The following is a 24,800-nucleotide window of genomic DNA, read 5'->3' as shown; positions in this document are numbered from 1 at the left end:
ATTAATACATTTGCATAAATGTTTGCAAATTATTTCGATAGAACGATATATACGAATATTTGAAATTGAATTTCCTTCGATAAAAATGATATAAAAGACCGCTATTTACTATTGCCTTTTTTTATTATGTCAAGTTTGCTTAATACTAAAAAATTAAAGTTTTTAAATTTTAATATTTTTTAATTCTATAAGTATCGCGAAGTTTTAATATTTAAATTAGCGATATATATACACATTTTTAATTTGTTTTCCAATATTGAAGGAAGTGCACGTTTCTTGGGATACTCTGTATCCCACATACAATGCAAAAATCTTTGATAAAAATAACATTTCTGTGAATACTTAATACGAATATCCATCTTCTAAAATATTCACCGCGTGTCCTGCAGATCATTTCTGTAGGTCGTACCTTTCGTGCTGCACATGAATATTTCGCGACGCTATCTTTAGAAAGCTAAACGAATATAATATGTGTGATCTCTCTACATTGCACACTAAATATATATATATATATACAGATTAAAAATATATTTAGGAATTATATTATATCCGGTCAGAGTTCAATATCCATTATTCCGAGAATAAGCCATAAAAAGCAAAATATAAATTACATATTCTCAGCGCGCGTTATATATAAATTTAGCGTCTTATTTAAATAATTCCTTTCATAATTCACAAGACACAGAGAGAATTTCAAAATTGTATTCGTTGCTTTATTTATCTCCATCGTAATTCTATCACGAACATCGATATTCATATCTTACGATGATGTAATTCAACAATATAATTTGTTCTTGTGTAACAACAAAGTTTATACGACAGATATAAGAAGTTTACGCGACCGGCTTGTTAGACTATATTGAGTGAACACAGACGCTTACTTAGATACTAGAGGCTGCTAGGTTCTCTCGCTGTGGTAAGCAAGTCGATCATTCGGTCAATCAAAGTTTGTCCGAAAGCTCAACTATTCGACCAGCCAGATTACGAGGCGGAATACGTGTTCACTGCAACGGTATGGCCACTCGTGTGCGTAAATCCGGATTCCTATTTGGCGTAGCGTCGAGTATAGCACCATAATCAAAACCATCTCGCACCTACATATGCAGGAGCTCACTTTCTCGCATGCCACTCGGTCCCGAGGGAATGCATCGTGTCTGTTATTTCGCGAGCAGATGAAGAAATGGGTTTCACGTACGAGTACAAAAGTATTTATCAAATCTTCACACCTACGTAATCTTTAGACTTCCGTTATTATTTGCTGTTGTTAAGAAAAGCGTTATATATTTAGAACTGAATCAATTTTTTTTTCTATAACATTAAATGTCCAATATATAATCTATCTTGTAGATATTAAAGAAAACAATTTCAAAAAGAATATATCGCAATGCATTCGTTTTAAATGACACATCAAAGAACACATCACTGTATAAATCTGAAATTTCTTTTTCTCTCTGAAAAAATAAAGCGGAAAGTAGGTTACGCAATATTCACTCCTGAAATGGAAACGACGCTAGCCAGATAAAAGTAGTGTGCCTTCATTTGTGAAGTGACATTAGATCGCGCCATAGCTGCACTCTCGTGTTATTTTGATATTTTCCATAAGAGTAGAATTTTTTTGGCTAAAATTAAAAGAAAAAAACTTCCATCCGAGAGGAATGCATATAACGCCGTGAAAATCAATACCGATATATATTCTCGCGATTATTATAAATACTGTTGTCCCTCTCGGAGATAACACAGATTTTCGGTAAAAGCGTATAACTTGAATCGGCTAGCGCGATGATATACCGCGGCGATATCTCGATAAAGAGATCCATCGAAAATGTAATTGATTTGCCGCCGGTGTGAATATTATTTCAGTCCACGATATACATACAATGCTATATCCATATGGCGCGACATATGGTCCGTCATTAATGCAGGTATCAAATGGATCGCGCGCTTTTCGACGGCGAGAGCGTAACGACGTCATAAAAATTCTCCCAGGTGAAGATTTATGCCGGCCTTTTTGACCCGTTCTGCCATTTTGCGCAAAATGATGCATTGATCTCTCCGTGACGCCCCCCTTGCGATATGTCGAACGTTTGCGTCAGGGTCAACGAAATTTTCATCGTGATGTATGATCAATGGGTCTGGGTCGGGTTAGGGTGACTACGAATTAGAGCGGCACTTTGCAATACGGGTTAAAGGTCAATCTATATATAAATCTACGCATTTCTTTTATTTTTCTGGGGGCATTTTAATTTTCTTTTGTCTTTATCTGTGTGTCCAAAATTTTACTCATACATACAATATATTCTTGCGCGTAATTTCTAAAAATTGTACGATTTAAATAATTCTGTTTTTTTTTCCCCTATATGTACCGAATGGCAATTAAGTAAAATATTTCAAGCCGGACTTTGCGGCTGACAGATTTTACATGCGTAAGAACACTAATGAAATCCTGCGGTTCGCGTGGCGATCGCATATGCTTCTCGGTCTGACCGGAGAGGGAATTTCTCGGAATTTCACTAATTTGCGAAATGTCATGGAATTTGGCCACGTCATCATACCACACGTGTCCGATATCTGGTCGACTAGTTGCCGAAGCTAGTGTTGGCTCGTGTATGTAAGCTTTTGATGGTCAGAATATATCGAGGTTCCAACGAAAGTGTTAATCTTGTGTTGAAAGTTACGTAACATTTATTTATTTAAATTGGTATACGAAATTCTCTTTAATATATTTATATAAAAATATATTAAAAATATATAAACAATTTTTCTATACAATTTATATATGAGAAGAGATTTGAAATTATTATCTCTTAAATAATAATTCGATAAATCAATTTTGTTTAGAATTTTTTGTTATACGGTTTTTTAAACAATTGTTATAAAATACAATGGGATACGATTGAGAGAGAAAACATATTTTACCTTCGATTCATACGTTCGATTATGTTCACAAAGTAGTTCGGGGCTCTCGGAAGTTCTGGGCATGGGATTAAATTGTCGCCGTCGCTGTCGCGCACGAATTTCGACGCGAGAGAAATCAAGTCTCAAGGATAATTAACAAGCCGAATCGAAAACTTTTAATAGCTTCCATTTCTGACTGTACTCTAGCCGGATTAACGAAACGGTCTACGCATGCAGAAACTTGCTTTCTAAACGAGACGATGGTCGGCACGGTTGTATGTTTCGCGTCTCGTATAGAAAGTTTGTACGAAGATTTCGAATGTAAGCGCGAGTATCGGCGAAATTCTTGCACCGTTGCATCTCAGATTCAATGGAATCAAACATTCGATGTCGCGAGAGTTAGTCGAAGGCAAATTCAAATCAAATTTTACAAACACGCAGAGACAATACAAGGAGCTAGGGAATTTCCGACCTCGAATTTCCGAATTAAGTGAAAACGTACACGATTAGTCAGACACGCACACAAATGACGCTTTATCTTTTATCGCAATGTTCCGGCGATGAATTTAATCAAAATAATGCTTTGGGCGAAGGGGGAGGATTTCGAAAATGGAAATGGATATTAAATGATTTGTGCTATTTACATATATACAGGATGTCCTAGTAAGCTCTCGACATTAATCATGTAATAGAAAGCAATAACAATCAAGATCCGGCAATCTAATCCAAATAAAATCTCGCGTAAATAAAAGAACAGTCAATAGTGAAATGGATTCAAAATTATTAATATTGTTTATATATTGTGTTCGCCTAATACGATCGATATTCTGTTGTCATAAAAAATCTAATCGTATGTTATTTCGACAATCAAATGTTCGCGTTGCGCGAATAAATCGTGATCCAAGAAAAGAATAACATTTCTGCCGCACCATCTCTCGCGACGCGTATATCATCGTCGCTTTTAATCGAAAGTGAAATAGATGGGCGCATAACGCGGCGGCGAATGAATATTCCAGACGGTCGAGACTCTCTCTCGGTGAAAGAGATGCGGCAAACGGAGCAGCAGCAGCAGCAGCAGCAGTCGATGGAGCACACAATACGATCCCGCGGCTTTTACCACCGCGACGTGAGAGAGGGAGGGAGGAGAGAAGGGGGATGAATAGCTCTTGCCGTATATTTTTTCGCGTGTGCGTTTCGCGCGCGATTTGCCGCCGCAGGACGGCAGAGAGAAAGAGCGGCCGGAATTAAAGAAGTGGAATAAACATGCAAATGCCGGCCACTTTCCATCTTTATCACTTCGGGCTGAATGCAAGTGCGCCGACTTAACTGCGCGGCGACGAGAGACGCACGAGATGGAAAAACATGGGAGAAGGAGGAGACAGAGGGGAAGGGAAGAATTTCTTTTCTCTCGCCGTTGCCGTTCTCTATTGTCGTTCTCTAAAATGCTACGAACGGTGAGTAAATTAAATGCCGCGGCGAGATTATTATATAAAGAGTTTAAACGGTCTTTGATCTATATATATATATTTTTAGGAAATTACGCATTTAAATAATTTAGTTGATCAGATAAAATAGGAGATCGCGTCTAAGGAAGAAGATAAGATAAAGAGAGAAAGATAGCTCTCCATATTTTTAGAGAAATGTAGAGCTACCTTCCTTCCTTCCTTCCTTTCTCCCTATCCCTTTCACGTTCCTTTTAAATACAGGATTTAAAGGAGCTTTTTGCAAGTGAATTTTTCGATTAACGATTCTTCATATTCGATCGATATATACAATACGATTAGAGAAGTGCTCTCAGAATAGCTCGAAGTAAATTTGTCAAACCGCGCTTGGTGAAACGTATTTTCTAGGAAGCCAGATTGCGGGGTGGTAGAGGATAACGCGCGGATAAAGCCGACGTATGTGCTATCAATCACGTTGCCGTTGGTTGCCGTTGTACATCATTCTTTGCGATGAGTAGTCACTCGCAGGCGACACAATCGTGTCGTTATCGCGTTACACACTGCCATTGTGATTTACGCACGATATCGCATCTTGACAAGTTTTTTTACAAGTTTGTCGCTTGTATAACGGCTGTAAAATATCCGTAGAATGTTTTTCCGCGGCTTTTCTTGCATTCTCTACGTAGGGATTCTTTAACGACAGAGGTAGTATGTTTAGTCGAGATTTCTGCAGGGCTTTACTGCAAAAAGTACGACGTTACCTTATACAGCAAAGTTATTTGTATTTTGAATAACATTACGTATGCAATTTTATTTTTAATCCTATATTCGATAAATATGGCGAATTTCTTGCATGAATCTGATGTAATTTTAAATTGCATATAAAACGACAAGATATCTTATTATGCATTCATGCAATTTTACGCTCACGAAGCGAAATATGGATCTAAGCCGGGAAATATCAGCGAATGTGGCGTTTATAACACGACGGTCGGCGATATAAAAACATACATTGTCGGGGTGCGTTTAATTAGCACATTTGCCGGCTAATATTCCTCGCAACCAGCTGAATTCGCGGGCAAAAAGCCATTGGAAGATATTTTTCAAAATTTTTCGGAACTTTGCGTCGGCTTATGAGTGTTGTCCGAGAATTATGTGGAAAATTATTCTTTGCAATATACGATTTGCTCCAGTTCGCGAGAGATAGCTGAAGAAAGAAGAGCAAAGAGAAAGAGAGATAAATAGATAAATAAACAGAAAAAAAATAGATAGATAGGTAGAGGTAGGTAGGTCGAGAGGAGGGAGAGAGGTAGTATAAGCCGGAGAGCAGCAGAAGGGCCGCACAGAGATTAAACGAAATTATTTAAATGCCGTAATTTAACATCCCGACTACCGGCGCGGCGGCGCGACGACCGGACTTGCTTCGCAGGTGTTGAACATGCATGTATGCATAGAATATGTTTCCGGAAAACCGACTCTGCTCCGCTCCGCTCTGCTCTGCTCTGCTCTGCATCGGGTCCGGTCCGGTCGGCTGGTAGACCGGATGGTTGGCTAACTCTGTGGAGTGTGCGTGCATACATTATTATAGCGGCGTGTGCCCGACCGAAGAGAGCGACAAGAGCGTGGATTTCAAACAAGCGGGTCCCTCATCCTCTCCTGCCTCTCTTTCGTTATACAGTACGTGTCTGTTTATCGGACACGTGGTTGCGCGTCTCTACCCTCGCGCCTCGCGCGCTCTCTCCCTTCGTGTACCGGAAGTTCTAATTAAACAGGAAATTAACCGCGTTCGCGCTTTCACTGATATCACGCTTACAGATTTAATCGCACACGTGGTATATTGTATTATCTTTAGGTCAAATTTTATATGCATCTTCTCGTTATATATTTTTATTCGATATTACTCGGAATTTTGTGACAATTTTGACAAAACTAATGCTCAGTGTGTAATATCGTACGTTGAGCTTTTATTTAATTTTAAAAAAATTGCGCAATTGCTCTTTTCGCGCGTTTTAGCAATCAACTATGTAAAAGTTGGATCAGATTAAAATCAAAATTCTCTGTTAGCATCCCCGTAGTTCAATAATATGCTCTGCTCGAGTTTTGCGCATCGCTGGTTATAGCATAACAACAAAGGACATAGCAGTATAACCGGAAGTCGTAATAAAGAATATAGGTATCTTTTACGCGAACGTAAAGATTGTGACTGTTCCAATGTCCGGCGACATGAATCCTTTTTTCTCCAGGCTCTCTCGTGAACCCGTGTTATAACGGAATTTAGGCCAACTAGATACGCGATCGATTCTCAGCTCGACTTCAAACGTAAATGGGCAGAGGCCAAACGAGTGATCGCGTGATTGATTTTGTAACTGACGTAGATAGAGCGCGCGGCTCGTAATTACCGGTACATTGATATATTACCGGTAATTACTGACGAAGGCCTCTCGGATTCTAATCGTTGATCGTATTATTTCGATATATTCGTCGCGCAAGTATATCTTCAAGCTCTTCCCGAAAATATACAAAGAGGATTACGAAGCGCTTATAAACTTTGTCTTCTAATAAGATTTATATAAGACAAGGAGAGTTTCTTTGTATTAATGTTCGTTTCTTTTATTCGATTTTATTCGAAACATATCTGAGACAAATTTTACGTCGCACAAATCTCGCGATTCACAAAGGGCAATTTCGCCGAATCAATTAATTCATCGTCAAGTCGCGCGACACGTTAATCGCGAATATTCTGCGGCGATATATTGGGCGAAAGGACGTAATAAATGTCTGTATTCATGTCTGTGTCTGTATTTATACCCCGAGAAGCTGAAGGCAATAACGGCATCAGTGGTGGAATTACCACGCTCCCGGAAAAAAAAAAAAAAGGAATCCGTGAATGAACGGTCACGCGACAGGTGCTATAGGCACTGATTGCCAAGTTTGCCTCCTCCTTCTCCTCGTCACTCGTTCATACAACACAGCACGGAAATTCAAATGAAGCCTCCAACTATTTCTCTCTCTTCCCTTCTCTTTCTCTCTATCGCGCTTTTCAAAGAATTACTTGCAATATCACTGATACGAGCAATAAAATTATGACCCGAGGGTACGTATTTTTTTTTTTCCCCGCCGATGAGATTGCCGGGGCTTTAACTAAATGTGTTCCTTTTGCCGCGAGCTTTTTGCAATCACGCGCATAAATCCACGCGTACGTACGCGATCGTAAATTGTGAGCTATGTGTGATAGGAAACTAGCAGTCGATATATCGACAAGCAATAAATAAATATGTCCTACTGGCATAGATGCAAACTAATAAATCCGCCCCGTGTGTGTCTCCAAGTTAACCGGCGAAATTTCGATCGATTGCCCGCGAGCGCCGCGTAATGAAGTCGTCGCGTCGCCGTTCTTCTTCGGCGTCTGACGAAGATACAGAAACAGGCAGCTGCGTTATTCACACGATGCTCGGCGTAAAAGCCTTCGATTAAACTTATACGAGAGAAGAGAGTATGGAAGCTCCGCCGTTCTCGTATACCTGTAAACGCGAATTAGCCGACTAATCTCAGACGGAGAAACGGAAACTTGGAAATCGATCGTGCGAACACCAATCCAAGTTTACCTACCTAGAGTCAATTGCGAGAAAAGTATCTCTTCCTCGGAGAATAATAGCGTTATATTAAACCGAGAAAATAATTTATGTAGATAAACTTTTGTAAAAATAACGATCCGATATTCTCTTAATTTTAATTTGATATAAAAATTTGTTTCTTTTTTTTGTGAATTTCAAAATTAATAATACTATGTAGAGTTACATACTCGTATATTTATCATTAATCGTATTTCGAATTGCCTTCGGCGCAGTTTCTCACCATCGTATCATACATGTTACACACTGTTCAGGATTGAACAGTATTACCGGGGCTACAGAAGCAATTGCCTTAGTTAATTAACGAATTTACAACTGCGACGGAGCGGCCGTGTGCAAATCGGTATGTTCTATGCATGCCGGCGGCGCGGGTGGCGCGAATGCGATCCCGGCGATATCGTTATCGCGCGGTGATGCTGCGTGTTAAACACAGAGCTTCGCTATAGTGTTAGTAGAATCCGTTTATAAATTGGCGTCGCGAATTATATACATACGTTGGGGCGCGAACGGCGCCAACGTTACTGTAATTGTTGCGTACATATACATATATATATATATATATATAGAAAGAAAGAGAGAAAAAGAGATGTATATTCTTTTATTTTGTTTGAAAAGGATCCATCGTGCGCGCGCGCGTAAAATGCGACGAAATTGTTTTACCTCACGCGGCGAAACTATACGCGACCGTGTTTACCCGCCACTTTACCGCGTTGATTAGCGTAAATATGGACGGGAGGGCCACAAATTTTCGCGCACGCGAAATGACAAATTACTGAAACTGTAAACGTCATTATATTTATACCCATGGTGAAAATGGCAATTTACTTTGTTTTACCGCGGATCGGAAAACTGTAGACGTATCGAAAGTTCATTTGCAAATTCAATATGCAAATTACAATTTATATCGGCCGCGGGGATAATTCTATTATACAGTATATATATATTTTTCTCAATGCATATACTATTTGTACGAAGAACGATAATTCCCTCTCCTTTCATTGCTTTGAAAGATAAACGTTTTATAAATTATATATGAATTATATATGAATAAATTATATATGAATTTTAAAAATTATATATTACATGTAAATGTATCGAAGGCGTTACATTTTATAAAATTGCTAAATTTTCGTTCTCGTATATGAAAATGGTAATATTAGATCGCATTAGCCGGCATACTCGTTAAGATTTTGAAGCTAACTCGATTTTTTTCCGAGGGATTACTCGTAATGGTGGGTTGCCCGGCTGCTAAAGCTGATGAAATTTTCAAGCATCTCGAACACCTGATCTGCCATAACAGTTCAGTGTGCCGATGAGGGAAAACTCGCGACCGTATTTTAACTCGATGCATTTTGGATAAACTCGTAGTCTCCCTGGACTACAAGTGGTCCATTAGCTTAAGTGAAATATAAATAAGTATTGGTTTTAAAAATAACGGGAGGACAATTACAATTATGAGTTCATCAGTATCTTGTGTTTGCGGTAATATATATTTATCACTGTATTAATCTCGGTATTTAATAACATAAATTAAGGTACAAAGATATATATAGAGACTCTGACATTTTTATTGCCTATTTGCAGATTAATGATTTATCGAAACTTTCTAAATTTAAATTGACTCCACACAGGATGTATACACATAATGGTCGTTCGAGTAAATTACTTTTTCTAGGATAATATAGCGTTCCCCAAAAAAATAGCAACGTGCCAAATCACGCCTACAAATTGACGTGGACGTCGAAGCGCCACGTCGATAGCCACGGTGGCTTTTAAAATCAATAACGTGGCTTTTTAATATCTCGTCGCGCGTGACAAAATATTTCACGCGGATATTTCAAATACTTTAATCGCGCAGGGATTTACGCGAACGATGTAAAATTTAATTCATTTGCCCCGTGCCCGGTGCATTTTTCACTCTCCCAGAACTAAACTCCGTTCTCCCTCTGTCCCCAGCCGGTCGTTAAAACCGGTTGCCATTACGACGAAACGCCAAATATCGGACGTGGACGGATGTTTACGTGTATATGCGAGATAATACGTCGATGTTATATTGAAATTAAATGTAACGTACATTAAATGTACATACACATACATACACATATAAAACTTGTACGAGAGACACGCGCGCGACTATGTCGTTTGCGCTGGACGTGACGTTAAAACAGCATTACATTATTACGACGTGCGGCATTATATTCCGGTTTCGTGTTATCACCCCGAAATCCTTCTGAGCCCTTTTAATGAGCGAAGTTCAGAATGCGAAACAGTTCCCGGCGACAAAAAATGCGATGCATATACACATTGCGGCAGCGTTATGCATCGACAATTAACTTTCCTGATCTTATTGCGCGGGGGTTGGTATCCTCGGGGTGCACTTAGCGTCGAAAGCGGGTCGTCAACCTGCTGCTGGAAGCAGCTTCGGTGCAGCTTCGGGTTCAGCTTCAATTTACCAGCTCTCCAACGGTGTAGCTTTAACATGCACTGACACTGCGCTGACGCTGCAAGCGTTTATTTACGTCGCACGTGCGTCATTTATTATTTGAGCGAAACTATGAAAACAGTCGGCGCGTTTAACGCTGATTTCGTACAAGTTATATTGCTTGTAAACACGCGATATTCCCTTTTAATGGATCTGGCGTTGGCGGAATTAAAGCGCCACTTCGTACGATATATTGCACCTTTTTTCTTTTGCGGAGTGATACAAGAATTTAAATACCGCCATCTCGTTCTGACGCTAACAAATTTTGAAAATTAAAATAGGAAATAAATATACTACGAATTTTTAGGGTAAATAATTAATTCTCTTCATGAGTGTGTGATCCACATTTTCTGAACAGTTTTTCGATTTTTACAAACGAATTTCTAGCAGCAATAAGAAACTTAAGATACAATTTTAAACGTGTCATTCAAGTCAGTTAGTCAGGTGACGTGGATTAATATTAGAAAGAAGCAGCGAGAGATTTTAGCCCGAAAAGAGCAACAAACGCAGACTGATAGCAACGAGATAGCAAAGGTAGCAAGTGAAAATCTCTAACAGTCCGTTGACGTGTCCCGACGTCGTTAACTTCGCGGTCGTGATATCTCTCCGTGTAGTTCGTCACTTTTCAACGTCGGTGGGTTCCCTCATCGATCCGCGACTTCACGCACCTTGGCGCGCATCCTATCGGCTACAAATTTACCTGCGGCACGCCAACCCTGCCGTTATTCCCTCTCACGGAGGGAAAACCATCGGCTTCCCTTCTCTCGGCTTTGGAAAAATATTTGTTCTTTCCGATCCCTCGATCGCGAGAACGCATTGCGGCTTCTCCCTTTTTTTGATCTCTCTCTTTCTTTCTTCGACAAGTCCCGATTTTAAACGGGAGATGGATGAACTAGAGATATTTGGAATTAGAGATAGATGGAAAATCTAGAGATCTATGCGGAGATAGACCTAAAGTTCTCCCCTACATTCTCGTGGTCAATAAAAAGTAGAAATTCCTTTTAGCAAACATTTGACTAGATATTTCATTTTTCAACACCTTGGAATTTTTTCACAAATTTTTTCACAATCTCATAAGTTAAACTATAACTTGAAGTTAAATAAAAAAATACTTTTATTATATGAGATGTGTGCAACATTTTCTCTATCTCTTTAAACAATTTTTATTTCCTAAATTATTCATGTCTCGACATATTTTATTATTAAAAACGAAATTTACTTTGGATTGATTAAAGAATCTGTATATTGATCTCCCTGTATCAGCGCTGTAGGCGGACAGAGAGAGGAAGAGAGAGGGGGAGGGATCTGTTATTCTGAATTCTCGGTAGAAGGGCGGCTTAGGACGGGAGGGCGGCTTAGGGACTCCTTCCCTACGGTAGGGCGCGAAGTCCAATTAAGATGTTTTTCAACGGTGAGGGGCTTTTAGCCCGCAGACATCGACGTATCTAGGCGCCGCGGCGCCTCGGCCTACCGCGAGAGAAACTGAATTCATATGCATACATGAATACATTTCGCTGTTCCCCAATCAACCTATTCGTGCTCGCCTCGCCGGCGGCGAAGCTATTGTCCGCGGATTGCCGCACACCGTGGGCAGATATTTTTTTTGGGACACGGAATATCCACATGCTAATGAACGGTCACCCTCCGTTTCTCCATTTCGCGCCTAATTATGGACATCGTAATTGCTTGATTAGAATTACAAGACACAGTATACTGTTTTTATAATAGTCGCAAACTATTTTAAACTGGAAAGTTGGAGAATTTAGTAAAATTCTAATGATTAATCTAGCGTTTATTGAAAAAGAAAAACAATTTTCTGAATATTTATTTTACTTACAGAATATTAAATTTTTTAGCTTTAAGTAATTTATATATATATGTATAATAATAATTGATCATGTGTGTAAAAGATATTTCATCAAAATACAAGTACATTCATAGCTAAACGAAAAGCGAAATGTTAATCAGTTTTTATTATTCAATTACCTATATATAATTGTTTATAACTCGATTTTTCTCAACAAACATTTTATTGATAATTTGTGACCGACTTTATATTCAGTAAAAAATAAAATTGTCAGGGAAAGAAAGGACAGACTATTGACACTAAAGCATAATTACGTTATCTATTTTTTTAAAGAAATATTTCGTTTTTGATGATATCGTTACACGGTTCAATTCGATTTGTAAAAGAGGCGATATCGCGACGACATTGATTAATTATACAACGGCAATTAATTTGAAAGTGATGCGACAGCTTTAACGACGTCGAAGCCGAAGCAAAGAACCCCGAAGATGATGTAATTTTCGGACAATAAGTCGCGAATTCTTAATATTTGATCCTTACGGTCTCTCGTTTCATTAATCATGATGGATACAAATATCGTTTTAAAACGTGTCGTTATTAATGACGATCCGCTTTCAAAGGTGTCTTCAATTCTAAAGCTGAACAAGTTATATTAAGCAAAAAGTATATATCTACCTCATGCAATAATGACGAACGATAATATTGCATTTGGCGTTTAAAGAATAATGCTGTAACCGAGAATTTCACGATCGATTCTATATTTGACTTTTTAAAGAAAAATGTTAGCCGTCGTGATTTATTTTTATCAGAAGACGTATCTAGAGACTACTTTGTTCGAACGGAAGGGCCGGCCGGTGCGAATACCCTCTTATCGTACGTGAGAAAAAATCGCGGGAAACGGGTCAAAGGTTGCGTCGAGCAGGAAGAATAAGGGACTAATTCTTTCCGGCTTTTGTACAAACTTCTGATACGTCCAAAACGTGAATAAATCTCTCGGAGTACATCAGTTGTAAGCCGAGAAACTTTTTATCGATAAAATCATACTTGAAAATACATTCCTCTCTCTTGGATTTTGCGCTCATGTGTGCGCGCATTTCAAACTTTAACTTTTCGAAACTAGATTTGTAACAAAAAAAAATATAGAAGAAAGTTTGTAAAAAATAAATTACACAAGCCTGCGGTGTTTTTTATTAAATTATTCTGTATACAGTAATAATTAAAATCTTGTAATTTTTCCCAGCACACTTTTCGCCTAATTAATTTATTCCTATCTAATGTACATTAATCTCACTCCTTTTTCGAGCTGATTAAATTATATAATCTCTTTTAAAACTTTTAAAGAAACTTTTCACATCCCCGTTTGAGCTGAAAATATACACTTTGCTCTTATTACTAATAATTTTTATCACTTCTCTTTTGAGAGCCCCCCGTTATATGATATAAGCGACTTAACGATCTGGAGGAGAAGCTGGCGGCTATGAAGAAAATAAAATCAAGCGTCCTTGGAGAACTTGCACAACTTATGAAGGACCTCCGGCGTCATTATATTCCTTATATCGACGACCTTTGCCGCCTTCGTAGCAAAACTCGACGGCGCCCGATGGTCGGTCGCGACACTTTTCATGTTCTCACAGGAGTCGATAAATCTTCCATCCGTTTGGTGGGAACGAGAGTTTCCCGAAGAGAATCGAGAACTCACTACCAGCCAGCTAGTCCCGGCCAGACCTTTGCGATATATTTTTTACAGTGTGCTGGAAGAATTTTCACTGTTTTCACCACTGTTGAGCTCTTTTTCACTTTGCCGCGGTAGCGTAAGCTATCGACGAATCAGATTGAAAACCCGTGTTACGCCCGCGACTTAACGGAATTCTTACGTAAACTTCTCGCGAAAGTCAGTCGCTCGGCTCGTTTATTTGGTCGAATTTACTGCGGTTTTTTAGTAGATCGCCAAATCGTGTTCGTAGAAACCGCGACATTCTTCAATACAATTGAAATGTTGCGAGAGATTTCTATTGTGCGCTATATCAGATATTTGCAACGTAAAAAGTAAACTAAAATATAAAAGAATTTTAAATAAGATAATATCCAATATTTTTTGTTCACATATATTGTGCAAAGCGCTAAATTTAACACTTAATTTTAAGTTAAATAAATGGCTATTTTTAAAGATAATGTTTATCTCTCTTTGACATTTTCTAACATTTTGAATTATTTTGTTTCAATTTATTATTTTTATTTTGATAAATTACTTAAAAGGAACGAGGACAACTTATGTTTTTTTCTAAATTAGATTTTTATATTTAAATATAATTCAAGACTTCTATTATATTTTAAAGTTATTGTTAAAAGTTTTACACACACACACACACACACACACACACACAGTTTATGTATTTTTTAATAGTTAAGCTTTTTGTTACGCTTTGATGGTTAAAGCGTAGAGAAATAGAGTTTCAAATATATGCTAGTTCTATAATTAACTTTTAAATTTAGTTTCAGAAAATTTTTCAAATATAATATAAAAAACAGTATTCTTCTTATGTATACTCTTATATACATTGATCGGCATTCAAATTTTACTTTGGTGAAAGTGCGAACGCACATCGCATTTATTAGAATAGGTTCGCTGTATATTCAGTAGTAGCAGCCAGGGGTCTTTGCTGACGCGTAAATATATATGCTAATGAATACCATGCAAATAACCGCTCCCTACTTTCCCTCAACTTTTCTCTCCCCGGGACGCGCCATTAACACAGTTTTTACAAGCATTTGGTTTTCAGATCTTATGCGCCGTATCTATCGTTGTTGTACGTCCTCGTTGTATTAAGCGAGGCACTGTGAGTGAGTTTGTACGTCACGATTTTTCGCGAAATTTAAATGTCGCAACAAAACACACGTCTCTTTCCCGCCTCGTTTACGTTTCCGCCCACGCGAGTTTTACAATGTTCCGAGTCGGCTGTTCAAAAATTGCTTTACACAATTTTCCATAATACAATTCGCACCGCGAAACAGACAATTTCGTTTTATTTTGAAGTGAGTTAATATTCTGCGCTGTAATTGCATAATATGCGTTAACTAAGTATATTATTTATCTCATCCAGAGAGGTATTTTTATGATAAAATTTGTGTCATATCACATAAATTTTTCAAAAATTAAAGGAAACGAGAAAACGCAAAAATCCTTTTTGCGTGCGTATCTTAATTTATTCTTTTATAATCTGCTACGAGAAACATATTTAATTAATGTTAATTAATATAATTGTAGGTGATTATTGTATTTTTAATATGTATATATGTATCGCGCGATTATTATTGCCGATAGCGACTTAGCGTTTCACCTTCGATTATCGTTTATTTGGTTAGTTTGTATATTATTTCCGTGTTTATATGTGACGACAGAGATTCGATCGAAAACAATAGATGCGAACATTTGTATAGACAATCAGGATACGGATTACTTGTCGCTTAGCGATTGGCTCGACATTGTAAGGAAGGGATAAATTTAGGGAACAGTATAAATATCGACGATTTTGGATCGAGACACACTCTCTTTTACGAAGAATAAGATCTCTCTCGTCACGGCGATAAGAAGAACCGAAGAATAGCACAGCGAGGATTAAAGCATTATAGACAAGGATTGAGACCGAGAGCAGGAGCATAACGGCATTCTCGACATAATTACTTTTGCAATAAATAAACATACTCTCCTATTATTTAACGTTAATCTGCTCACTCAATTATTTTGTGTCTCGTCCTCTACACGGCATATCCGTATACGTTTATATTCCCTGACAAGAAAACAACGAAATATCCAACTACATAATGTTAAATTTGTTTACAGAATAAATTTTATGAAAGTAAAATTATGTAACAATATTGTTTTTTTTTAAATACACTATTATTCTTTAAAATATAAAATATAAATATGCAATAGTTTTCAATAATCAGTGGAATCGATTTGTATATTTTAAATAATTGGCTCATAGCGTAGAATTGCCATTAGTTTTTCGTTTATCCTTGTCATGGATTTATTACCGAAACCTCTACTAAAAACTTTCTATTCCGGTCTTCATTAATACGAAGAACCCTATCACGATTATTCGATTTTCTCGCGTCTGCGGAAATCATTAAAACGGGGTTCAAAGCCGATCCGATCCCGGCATTTTTCAAACACTCCAGCCGTCGATTAATTGTTTTTATCGAAGCGACCCACTCTGTAGGGGCTAATCCATCCTTGATTAATCCCGCTGCCGTTCTCGAGTGGCGTGTTGCTTCTTATCGGCGGAAATCTGACGGCAAGGGAAGAAATTCGACTCGACTTGGCTCAACGATAGAAGAAAAAGAAGAGGAAGAAGATCGAGCCAAGATGGAGCGACGAGCGAGCGAAAAAGAGAGAAGACAAAAAATTTCCAGCAATTATTGCTGGCGCCCGTTAGCTTATAATTAGGTCGGTTAACGAGGATGGAGACGAGGCAAGCTCGAGTACTCTTATTTTTTTCCTGGCGCCAGACCACTCCCTCTCATTAGGAATTATTAGAACAGGTAGATAATTAAAACAGGTGTTTAGGGGGCTACAGCCGCATGATGACGCCCGTAGAGGAGGGAGGAGAGGAACTTTGCGTTGCGGTGGGTTGGAAAATACTGTTTAAGTGAGGATCCACCGAGAACAGTATGCGGATTGCCGTGCTCCGAGGGAGAATGTGGATGAGGGGGCAAGAAAGGGGAAGGGAGAGGACCGGGCTACGTTGGCTTCCACACTTAATCACTTTTGCTAATTGCAGAATGATTGCTCCGCGCTTGAAGTTTCAATAATGGGGTTGTTATACCTCCGTCAGGACCGCCTTCGTAGCCTCGGTTAAATACCGGGGCCAGGGGTGCCTGCGCCTGTTCATACCCCCTTCCGTTCATCTTCCCTCCCCGCCGCTCTTAGGGTTCCGCCTCGCCGTCGTCGAGCTCACCTCCTCAGGTTCCTCCACGTGATAAATGCTATAATAGCCTACCTGCCTTCGGGTGATAAGAAAGTAATCATTCCATCTGCCCACCGTTATTTCATTATCTTATACCCCCTATCCCCTCTCATCCGGGCCCCTCCTAGGTCTGTTCCGGGAGTGGCCATCATCCCCTTATCCGTTGCACCGGTAATCAACAGCAAGTCGCTTCTTAATGACGACCGAGACGGTAATTATGTAATTATACGCGGAAGTGAAATTTAATGAAATCACAAAGGAGAAGAAGCTGTGATATCTGCAAAATTTAAATGCATTTCCGGCATAATGATCGAAACTCATTTAAAACGCACGCGCTGTAGTATCATTTCACCGTATTATCGTGGGATATAAAAATGCTAGGTTAAAAGTTTGAATTGTAAATTACAGTCACGTAATAAAACTTTGTAATATATGACAGTGATGATGTCCTCTGCTTACGCGAATTATCGATAAGCAATTATATATATTATTTATTGTGATCTATAATTTATTATAGAGTCAAATATATATCGCATTATTCGCGACTGAATCGATTCACAATTGAGTGACATTCGTCTCTATTTAGTTCGAGAACTTAGATTCATCATTTGTCTCTCACTGTTATAAGAACTTTGTAAATTACATTAAAATTAATTAAATAAATTTACCCCCTCCCTGCCCCAATTGGCGAAACAATCCGATCGAATGTGTGTGATCGATTCTAATTGAGTTCCGTGGCTTTAAATTGGTCTGTTCTCGAGCCGATATACAACGTAGCTATGTTCGCGAAGAACAATGGGTTTAATTTAATAGAATACGGTCCGATGTGGTTTAGGTCCGATCGTCCACTGGTGCGAATCGATTTAAACGCTGCTCGTGTAACTATAATCCAATAGTGGATTACACGTCCGGTACACATACATACCATGTACGATGCTTTTCCACGAGCTAATAATTCGTTGTCATGCGTAATATATCGTACAAAGTGCAATAAAGTTAATGTAATATATCTCGTAGCGGTATTTTGCGGAATAATTTATATTCCCGAAACGGTTTGCCTCTTACGAGGATTTCACTTCTTCCTAGAAATATAACAATTTTATCGCGTTATATTAACTACGTTAGATCAATCTCCCGGTGGAGAGAGAGAGAGAAAAAAATAAAATAAACGATCGCGTTGATAAGTTTACGAGTTAATAAACTGAAAAATGTTACGACGTCTATAAATGTCGTAAATGGAAAGGGGGCCAGGGGGAACCGACTTGAAACTCTTATTTATCGTGACATATATATGTTTTACAGAGTACATATGATTATTTCGTGTTCCTCGAGTATACGTATACACGCGTACACACGCTATATTACGTAAGCAACGCGTATAAGAGGATCTGGATCGCAACAAAATACCTGAAAAGACCCCGAGCAGTCGCGTGCTCGCACGCATAATCGACGCGGTCGTGCATTTGAGAGTGGATCTTAATCGAATAAATCGCGGATCCATATAACGCGACGATCGTAAGTAGATAGACGCAAAGAGGGCGTGTGGCTCTATGCGTTGCTGTATATGTATATACGCGATAACGAAGAAATATGGCGAAGATTGCGATTGCGGATGAAATCGGGTGTACCGCAACGCGCAAATGTTGCGCAACGAATCGACCGGAATGAAAGAGGAAAGCGTTTACATACGTTGTGTATGTATGTATGTATGTATGTATGTATGAGCCGCGTGCGTCGTTTAATAAACTTTGGCTAGCACGATGGCGTGCCATTTCCCTCGACATAAATTCTATCGCGGAAAAAGGCGAGAACGCGATGGGGAACATGTGATACGGAATTGCAATAACGAATTCTCTCTCTTTTTTTGTATTAAGGAATTAAGGTGCGCAGCTTATTATGAGTTGTAAAGAGCGAAATATGTAACAAAATAGATCAGAAAATAATATCTCCCCTCTCTCTCGTCCTATCAATCCATTTTTCAGGCAGCTGCAATCAATCGAGATTTATGGATTATGGCCGAGGATTTAATGATTGAAATCACAGGCGGAAGTAAACACTTTCGAAACGCTCCGTTATACGCTTTTAACGAATATAACAGAATCAATTTACGTTCTGCTTTTTTACGTATATATTTTAATATCTCAGGACGAAAGGAGAGACGACTTACAATTAGATATATTAATTAATGGGTTGCTCTTTACAACCCATTAATTAATGAGTTCGATGAAAATGAATCACGCGTGTCGTGCGCAGACAGCTCGCGTGCGACGAGATGAAAGGAAAAAGTGGCCTCGCGTTCTGGCGCGAGGATGCTAATTACAATGGGACTAATTGCACCGCTGTTACGACACTAAAGTGTCGATATATCGTTGTTGTTGCACATGCGTGTGATGTATACGTGCGTGAACTCGTACGGAGGATCGCCCGCCCGCCGATACGCACGTGTTTATTGGGCTCATAAGTTTTGATTATGTTTGCGTGCCGAGATGTCATTACGTGTCATCCCCCTTTCCCTTTTACCACAGTGGATTCTGATTCTGAGCGTTAACACATGAGCTTCGGAACGCGTTCGCGTTCGCACACCTGTTTCACCGCCCGTATGTGTATATGAAGTGCCTCGAAATTTATGGTCTTGTACAACTTCACGTGTTGACTCTCATATCTAATATAGGAATATCTACATTTATTGAGAGCACGGGGGTATATCAGGATAATTGTAACGCTACATGAATGTAACAAGCATTCAATAATATAATTATACTATTATATAAAATATAAATAATAAAATATTCTTATATATAGTTTTTATAAATAAGGAAATTGAAGGAGCTTTTTTAATCGATTTGAAATTTAAAAAATTTTAAATTGTTACAATATTATTAAGATGAAATTTTTAATTATATTAATATGTATAAACAAAAGCTTATATTTTGTCACATTTATTTTAGTATCACAATTATCTTAATTGATTCTATCTGAATCATAAATGATACATATGACAGCTTTGCAAACGAAATTAATTAAGATTAAACCCAATACAAGTCTGTATTTTTAGAACATTCTGTGTACAAATAATATATCTTGGAGATAGTATTAGTGTGTGCATCTCTCGCGTGTCACCCTGTCAGATTGTCGCGTCGACGCGTCCGGCGTTTCGCTCAGTTGTTTATATGACTAATAATTTATTGTCCACTCTTGTAGTGCCGTGTGTCAGCTGGTGTCTCGCGAGAGTCGTCGACGGCAGTTTTGCGAAAAAAAATATGTATAAGAAGTGTGAGAAGCTTCGCTCAAGGCGAGAATATTTCAAAGAAGTCTGTTTGTTATCCCCTGCGAAAGAGGGACGAGTAGATTAAGAGGATGACTTATAACTTTTGTTAGAGTTGTGGCGTATAGAGTGATAAATCGAGTTGTTGGAGGAGACACGGAGGAGACATAAGTATACGAAAGTCAATATGAGTGAAAGCAAAACTTTTACGTCGACTCTCGCGTATAATTGCGTTTGACAATACTTGACAGCGTTCTAGTATATAGACTTTGAATTTTATTTTAAACACATTTCGCACGTAATTTCCGCAAGAATGTAATTCCTATCTCGCAAGCGAGGATTCGTTAAGCCGGGCTTTTTCAGGATATCGATTCTTACATAGAGGACGTGAAGAAGAAAGTTAAATTTCTCAGAGGAGTGCCGGAAAACGCGAACGCTCCCTAAGACGAAAGTATTGGAGGGAGGGAGACGCGCGAGGGGGTTGCGCCGGTCCCTGGTGTACGAACCTGGCGAAACGAGTTCAAAATCCCTTTTACCGAGCGAAACTTGACGCGGACTGGACAGAGGACGGACCGGCCGGCGCGACCAGCTGGAAAAGTTGAAATTATAAAAATTTCAGATTTCCGAGCGGTTGACACGTGACACGACGATTCATACTCAAATAGAGAAAATAAGAATCTTCCCTCTCGGGACTTCACGACCGAGTTTCTTCCGGATGCTCGGAGATACGCGATACAAGTTCAAAATTTCTGGGTGATATTTCTGGATGAAACTCCACCCAGTACGTTCTTCTAGATATGTCCTTCGGAGAACTCGTTGTCTAATTGCGCGATTCTTGTCTCTCTACTAGAATTTTCAAAGTTTTTGTAAATTATATAACACGCTCACGATTTTTATTTTATTATTTTTTTCAAGTTTTTTAATCGCAGAAAGAAGAAAGAGAATTCTCTTCTCACTTTTATTAAAATATTATTATTTATATTTGCAGGACCTTCGTTTTGGGGCCTGATAAATCCGCAGTGGTCCCTCTGCAGCAAAGGAAGGCGGCAGAGTCCTATCAACATCGAGCCGGACAAGTTACTCTTCGATCGTCACTTGAGACCAGTGCACGTCGATAAACACAGGGTAATCTATCTACTCTTTCAGTTTGTAAAATAGCGCCGTAATTCACGGATATCTCTTGCCGTCCTTTGGGATGCACAAGAGTCGATGAAGTCAGAACCTCTTGTGAAGAAAGTCAATATAAAACTTTATATTTTAGAGAAATTTATTAAGTTCTCGTCTCTATCTATAAAAGATTTCAAAACATTTATCAAATTAATTAGTCGCAAAATATTAATTATGCAAACTGTCTCGACGCACTGTGCACCATGTTATATATAATGTTTTAATTTTATAAAATATCCGCAACATGTCGCATTAAATGTTAATATATAGATGATTCGGCGAAGCTTATTAGTAAATATCTCTATACATGAAATATCTTCTAGCGAATATCTTTGCATTATTATATTTTTCCGCAACTTTCCAATTACCAACAAATTAAGATTTAACGCGACAGAACATCGGGCAGCCTGTATATCGCGCGTTCGAGTATGATCTTGGGAAAAGGATACGGAGAAGTTAATTTCGAAGTTCGGTCTCGTCTCGTGTGCACGTCCACTTCAAATGAAGACGAAAGAGTTGTCTGATGGACGCTCGTTAGTCAAGCGGAACACATACTGGGTGTCTCTCTGGGTGGGATGATTAAATTGCTCTGGTTTTTGCGTTTGGCGGACGGGTAATGAGAGGGATCTCATTGATATTAACGATTTGAAAACGCGGCAACTCATCACGAACGTATGATGCATTGTTTGCTCTGAATACGTTCGATTGTTGACTATTACATGTAATTATGCACAATTATGCGCATCACAGTCGATTTGCTTTCATCGCAAGATCGATGTAAAGAGTGCTGTATTTTATATAATTAAAACAGATCGAAATAAAATTATATAACGTTATAATTATTTTAGTTATTTCAAAGCTCGGATTGTGTCTGTGCAAATTATTCCGAATATAATAAAATATTAATGGTATTGAAGCTAAAAAAATTAATGCAGTAGACGTTAATGAATTTTCATAATTACACGACGTAACTCGATTCGCATACTGAATAAATATATATTATTCTGTTTAACACACTGCATTCAACAATTTTTATTTATATTATTTTATAACTCTTATTATAATACGTCCATCAGAATTTTACATTTTGGGAAATGAGAACAATATCATTTTATATGTCATATTTTCACAACTTTAAAAGGGAATATACGAAATTACGTTTTCCACTTTTTTGTAAAATATAGCAATATATAGATGAGTCCAAATTGAAGCTCAAATAATTAAGAGCGACATTTCATTAACACTGAAACTAAGTTAAAATTAGAACGTCGGAAATGATTCATTTTGCACCAGACATCTTTCGAAAAACAAGAATAAAATCAGGTTAGTAAGAGTATTCCCACAACTGTCGCCTGATAGTAATAGATTTGGAATGCACAGCAGTGAGAACTGCTCCACTTTTTCCGCTGTCCATTTTTCATTGGCCGAGTTCGTTGATTCCGATAATAAAACCATTAATTACGAGACCATCTATTTAACGCTGATTTCCGTTTCGCTCAGTGATGATGCCTCGAAGAGCCTCGGGAAAAGCTAATTTTCCATTAAGAAAACATTTATCCATCCTACTATCTGTTCGTTCGAAGCTGCTTGATTCAATCATGACTTTTAATAATTTTCTTACAAAATAGAAAGAGAGAAAGAAAGGGACATGTAAAATCTAATAAAAATTTTTAGAAAATATAAAATGGAATATTTAACAAAAATTTTCATTTCTCTCTGTAAGCTCTTTTTTTTATTAAGAGTAATATGATATTATATTCACAACGTATTCGTTATTTTGTACTTTTACCCATCTGCATGTACAAGTGATTCATGCATGCAGTATGAGCGTATTGAAGAATATATATTGAGGGATCGAAAGCCGTTTATAAATGCATGAACGAAAAGTCTCTGTGTGAACTTTTGATATACATAGGAGAACTTTTGATGTAGAATGGGGAAGAACTTGCAATGCGCTGCTCGATTTATATTCTCTCCATTTATATTCTCATTGATATCTTTTTGCTTTCGCGCGACACAACTCTATAATTTGGAACGAGAGAATAAAGAAGAGAGGTATGAAACGCGAATGTGTATAGTGAAGAGAGAGCTAATGAAAAAGAAAATTGTAATGACCATTAACATTGTTTCTTTAAATAAAATATTACAGTTTATACGACTTGCAGTAAAAATAAGAGAAACTTGATCATATTTTTATTCGATATATATATTATTTCAAATAACTCCCTCACATTCTGCTTATGCGGTTTATTACTCATTTCACAAAATCGATACGTATTTTATACGAATATATGAATGCGGAAAAAAAACATTTTAATTTATTAAGAGGGATTTTACATGTTTTGTTAATGATTTCAACATTTTGGTAAGTTTTTCCATCACAATATCCAATTAATATCGCCTTTATACGTGCTCTTATTCAATTTTAGTCGCGTGTGTTTCACATCAAGATACTTCTATCATGGCATATGGTTATACGGTCACCTCGTGTTCAATGCGTTCCCTCTATTTTCCACGGAACATGCTCCAGGCGCTGTCGCGGTCGCGGTCTCGGGACGTTATTCCTCGAGAAACGCGAACATGAAAAATGCTCGGTTACCGTGACAATGCCTCCTCTCGGATACGGCATTTGATACGGGTCTCGCAGAGACGGATACGTGTCGCTGCCGTATTTCGCCCGTTTCCCCATGCGAGACGCTGACCGAAAACTCTCGAGCGGGGCGATATTGTCCGCGAAAGGATACAATAAATACACGGGGCGCGCGATCGCGACAATAACTCTTTGTACCAGATGCAAGCGACCAGAACTGGCTGGCGACGAAGATATTATTGCGCTCTGTCCCGTGTCTTTTTCTATATCGTTTTGACTTCTTTTATCGCGCCTCGTAGCATTTTTCGGCGCGAAATGCACACATACACGATTTTATCGTTTTTAATAAATTTCATCGGATAAATGTTTTCTTACACTATAGAGAGTGCTGTGAAATTCGTGGTAAGCGCGTTTGATACTATTTGCGGATTGACGAATGTAATAAGAAATTTTTTTTATTTTTCCTGCCTTCGCGTTTCATTTATTCCTGTGCAATTTTAGCTTTCGTATTTCGGCTTATTCGCTCATATTATTCAATGCGACCAGCTACTCT

At 38.2% G+C, this 24,800-nt stretch overlaps 1 protein-coding gene across 2 annotated transcripts in view; it reads left to right on the top strand.

Moving 5' to 3' along the window:
• Carpa (Carbonic anhydrase-related protein A) overlaps positions 1 to 24,800 on the top strand; it is a 127,711-nt gene that overhangs the window by 63,809 nt on the left and 39,102 nt on the right. For both annotated transcript variants that reach the window (XM_083053167.1, XM_083053168.1), the window contains exon 3: positions 21,479 to 21,615. In XM_083053167.1, coding sequence (XP_082909293.1) covers positions 21,479 to 21,615 — 137 coding nt within the window. The remainder of the gene's footprint in view (positions 1 to 21,478; positions 21,616 to 24,800) is intronic.

The sequence above is a fragment of the Prenolepis imparis genome, unplaced genomic scaffold (assembly GCF_030444845.1).
Source record: "Prenolepis imparis isolate NDT839.2.m4 unplaced genomic scaffold, iyPreImpa1.0 SCAF_13, whole genome shotgun sequence".
NCBI classification, from domain to species: Eukaryota; Metazoa; Arthropoda; class Insecta; order Hymenoptera; family Formicidae; genus Prenolepis; species Prenolepis imparis.
Note: the sequence above shows the minus strand (reverse complement) of the source record. Positions and strands in the feature narration are given on the sequence as shown.